The sequence below is a fragment of the Sciurus carolinensis genome, unplaced genomic scaffold, assembly GCF_902686445.1.
Source record: "Sciurus carolinensis unplaced genomic scaffold, mSciCar1.2, whole genome shotgun sequence".
Lineage (NCBI taxonomy): Eukaryota > Metazoa > Chordata > Mammalia > Rodentia > Sciuridae > Sciurus > Sciurus carolinensis.
In genome coordinates, this window is record NW_025920146.1 from 116,540 (window position 1) to 120,678 (window position 4,139).

The 4,139-nt window shown below is 41.4% G+C and overlaps 1 protein-coding gene across 1 annotated transcript; it reads right to left on the reverse strand.

Moving 5' to 3' along the window:
- Positions 1–309: 309 nt before the first annotated feature.
- Positions 310–2,757, reverse strand: LOC124974394 (calcium-independent phospholipase A2-gamma-like). Its single transcript, XM_047537690.1, is given in 2 exon segments — positions 310–1,577; positions 1,579–2,757. Coding segments are annotated over 2 exon segments (2,046 nt in total). The 5' UTR covers positions 2,743–2,757; the 3' UTR covers positions 310–695.
- Between the last annotated feature and the right edge of the window lie 1,382 nt (positions 2,758–4,139).

A 4,139-nucleotide genomic window follows, 5' to 3' on the forward strand; every position in this document is an offset into this window, starting at 1 on the left:
TAAGTTAAAGCTAGATCTAGAAAGGTAAACACACAATATCATCTTCAAATTTCAGGGGGAAAAGTTGGTCCATTGGAACATCACCTATCTTTTTTAACCAAACAATGTGAAATAAGTAAATTTTGAATAGAAAACAGTGTCTGCTTATTTCAAATGAAAAGTATTTTAATACAGAAAATTTCATTTTCTGCATCTATTTAGATGATATTACAGTAAAAGGGAGCATGTGGATTGTAGAACACAGCTAATAAAAACATAAGTAGGTTTAAGAAGAAATTAATTTTCCTACATGAAAGAAAATCAATGATCACATGAATTCAACATGATTATGATGACTGAAAGCAAAAGTACAAAGTATAATATGATATTCTTAGTTTCTTGTTTGGCACGTATATTAATAAATTTTCAAACATCGAACAATTTAATATCAACATCTACTAAAACTAAATAGCACAGTAATAAAATTCCTAAAGCTTAGTTAACTGTTAACATCTTAAAAAACCTAATTCCCATGTGAATTCTGTAACCAAGCATATTTCTGTACTATGCAAACTCCTCAAAGCACTGTTGTTTTCAGGATTCCCCAGAATTCATAAGTATTTCAAAGTTAACTGGTGTTGAAACCCACAATTCCTTACTGAATTCAGTGGATCTTCTGAACAGGCCTTCTTTCTGAGAACATATGCATGTGCTCATCACAATTTTGAAAAGAATGGAAGACCTTCATACATGTCAGTTTTTAACTTTATCCAATCATTAATTTTCTGCTGAGTTGTTTTTTCTTGACTTAATATTTTTGCAACTTTTTTCATTTTTTGTTCATTTCTTTCTATATACTTCATCCCTTCCAACTGCAGCTGATCCAGTTTTTTATTTCGACTTTCATCAAGAGGTAAGTTTTCACACATGACAGGGTTGAATCTAAAATAGGTGTCAGGAGGTAATAGGCCATCAAGCATTATATGGACTTCTTCTGTGTCTGTAGCACTGTTGATAACATTAGAAAGTTTGGTTTTCAGGCTTGTGTACATCGTAGTATTTCTCACATCACTCTCGTAACGTCCAGTGCCCAGGGATACTATGCACTCCAGTGGGACATCCGACCAAAGACATTTACACTCATGCATTCCTAATGCTGAAGGGTTATTCAGAAGTAAACCTCCATCTTGATGAAGATCATTTCCCAATGTGTATTCTGCAAAGTAGCCTGGAGCAGCTGATGAGGCTCGAATGGCCTGCCACATTTTATATTGACAGCCTCCCAAATAAGAGTTGATTCCAGGAAAATGACCATAGTTTCTGAACACAAAGGCTTTTGGCGTTATCCCTCTGTTAACTATGGTACTTAAAGCAGCTACCTTAGGACATGTAGGGTTTCTTGCTGTTTCAATCATTAGTGCAGAACCCATTCTATCCTTAAGAATCTTTTCCCATGATTGACTGTCGTAAAATGCATGGCTCCAACTCATTTTGACTGTCCCAACAATGACATTTTGTGAAAATACATCGAATCTTAATTTTCGATAAAGTTCTTCACATTCATCCAAGGGCATGTGGAACAATCCCAACATGAAAGCTTAATATGGCTCCTGTGCTTACTCCACAAATATAGTCAAAGAACTGATGAACTGGCTTCTGTGTAAGTTCAACTAATTTCCTCAGTGTCTGAAGAGCAACCACACCCCTCGTTCCTCCACCATCAATTGTGAGAATTTGGATACCCCTCCCTTTCACAGGATCCACATAGCCAATTAAGGCCAAAATTTCTCTTACTGCAGCCTGAAGAGTTTCATCCTTAATTTGTCTAAGTCGTAATAAATATGGAATAATTTTTTCCCTCACAGCCACTCCTTTTCCTTCTGGAAATTCTAGAATATGAAAAGTTAGTTCTTCAACCCTAGTAATGCAGAGCTTTGGGTCAGCAGTTCTTCTTAATTCCTGAACCAACGCCCAGGTTCTGTTATCAATACTCACTCTTGCAATAATCTTTTCTTGCTGAAGAGACAAGCGCTTTTTCTCCTCAGGAGTTTTGTCTTTGCTGATAACTTGCTCAGTTTTAGTAGGATCTTCCTGTTCTTCTGGCTGACTCTTTGAGTCATACTTTAATTTGGGGTCAAGTCCACCAATATAACCACCTACCAAAGCTTGTACAGCTTCAGTGGGTCGAGAGAGAAAGTTAGCAATACTCTGTTTAGTAGAAACTGGAAGAACCTCAGGCATTCCACTTGGACTTGCAGGCTTGTCCATAGAATCTATGGAAGATTCAGAGCCTGGTTTATCAGTCAGCATGCCAGGATCTGGAGAAAGGGAATTCTTTTCTTGAGTCTTTTCACCTTCAAGTTCTGATTTATCCTGAAAATGTTTATTTTCCTTTTTTGGAATCATTTTTTCCTCATGTTTGAAGTATGAATTAATATGATTTGATAAAAAGTAGAATGACTCTCCAAATTTTGTGGTTATACTAGTTGTGTAACGAAAAAGGCTTTGTTTTCCTATATCTTCTGTAGCTGCAACGTGACTTTTCTCTTCTGCAACAGGACTCTTTTCTACTGATTTATCACTATATTTTTTCAGAGATTTGATGGCTTGTTTAAAAGTTTTCTGTTTTAAACAGCCACCATCTGATACTTTTCTTAATATTTGAGAGCTTGGCTTAAATTGAGCTAACCATGAAATCATTTCATTTTGATTATCAAAAACAGCCTTTGAAACAGAGTTCAAAGTACTTTTAATACGGGACATATGAATGCTTACTTTCGTAAGTCCCGTAGGAGCGGAAGTACTAAGTTTCAAAATTCCAATATGTAAACCATGGTTGCTTGGGGATTAACAGTACTTACTCCAAGAATAAGTTTCATTTTTGGCCCATTTACATCTTACTTTGCTGGCATGGAAACCTCTTTGTAGACTTATATGGCTTATCCTCCAGAAATGTTTGGGTGAGTACCCAAAATGAACTTGCTTGCTTCTCTGCTTCCCACAAAGACTTTGTGCATTACGGGATGCAGGCCGCAATCACCGGCGGATGTGGAGACTCGACTCTTCCCAGCATTGACGTCCACTCTGGCTGGCCCGGATCAGCTCTCCCTGATTGTTTTAATTATGTACAATCTCAACTCTCTTTCTGACATTTCTTCTGCTGCTTTGTCATTGGGTTTTATTGATATAGTATCTAGGTTTGTTTGAGACATTTTCTTCCCTTGTTTTCTCATATTGGTCAGATGTCAGTGGGACTCAGAGATATTGCAGAATTCCACTATTGGTTTATAGTGTCCCTGTAGATTTCTTGTATATCACCTCCCAGCCTTCTGTAGCCTGAAGTCTTGGAAGAACTTGATAATGCAGTGCTTCCAAAGAAAGTTGTCCATAGCCTGCTACTGGTTCCAGGGCTTGGAGTTGGCTCTGTGCAGAAAGGCTTTCACTGGGCAGTCTCTCCAAGAAGCTGGCTGTGAAAGGAGCCTGCCACCAGAGGGATCAGGGCTGCTTGGGGAAGTCCCTGGCTGCCCTGTCCTGGTCTGTGAAGCTGCCTGTTGGCCGGAGCTCGCTGCTGGCTCTGGGACTTGGAGCTGGTTCTGTGCAGAAAGGCTCTCACTGGGGGGCCTGCTCCAAGAAGCTGGCCATGTGGGAGGAGCCCACCATTGGAGTGAGCAGGGCTACCTGGGGAAGTCTGTAGCTGCCCTGCCCTGCTCTGATAAGCCGCCCTTATCCGGGCCTGCCACCCAGGCCGAGCTTCACTCAGTGGGGGAAACTCACCCCTTGGCTCTACTTTAGTCCGAGTCTCTCAATGTCTCCCCTTCTTTAATCCTGGGTTCTGGAGTGACAGGAGATGTAGTCACCCTCTTGTCCACCATCTTGGATCATCCCATGGAAATAGCCTGCAGCTGGAGGGAGCAGGGTCGCCTGGAGATGTCTCTGGCTGCCCTGCCCTGGTCCCAGAGACTGCCTGCGGGCCAGAGCTCTCTGCTGGCTCCGGGACTTGTGGCTGGCTCTGTGTAAAAAGGCTCTCACTGGACGGTCTGCTCCGAGAAGTTAGCCTTGAAAGGCGCCTGCTTCCAGAGGGAGCAAGGCTGCTTGGGGAAGTCCCTGGCTGCCCTGTCCTGGTCCCTGAAGCTGCCTGCAGGCCAGAGCTTGCTGCAGGC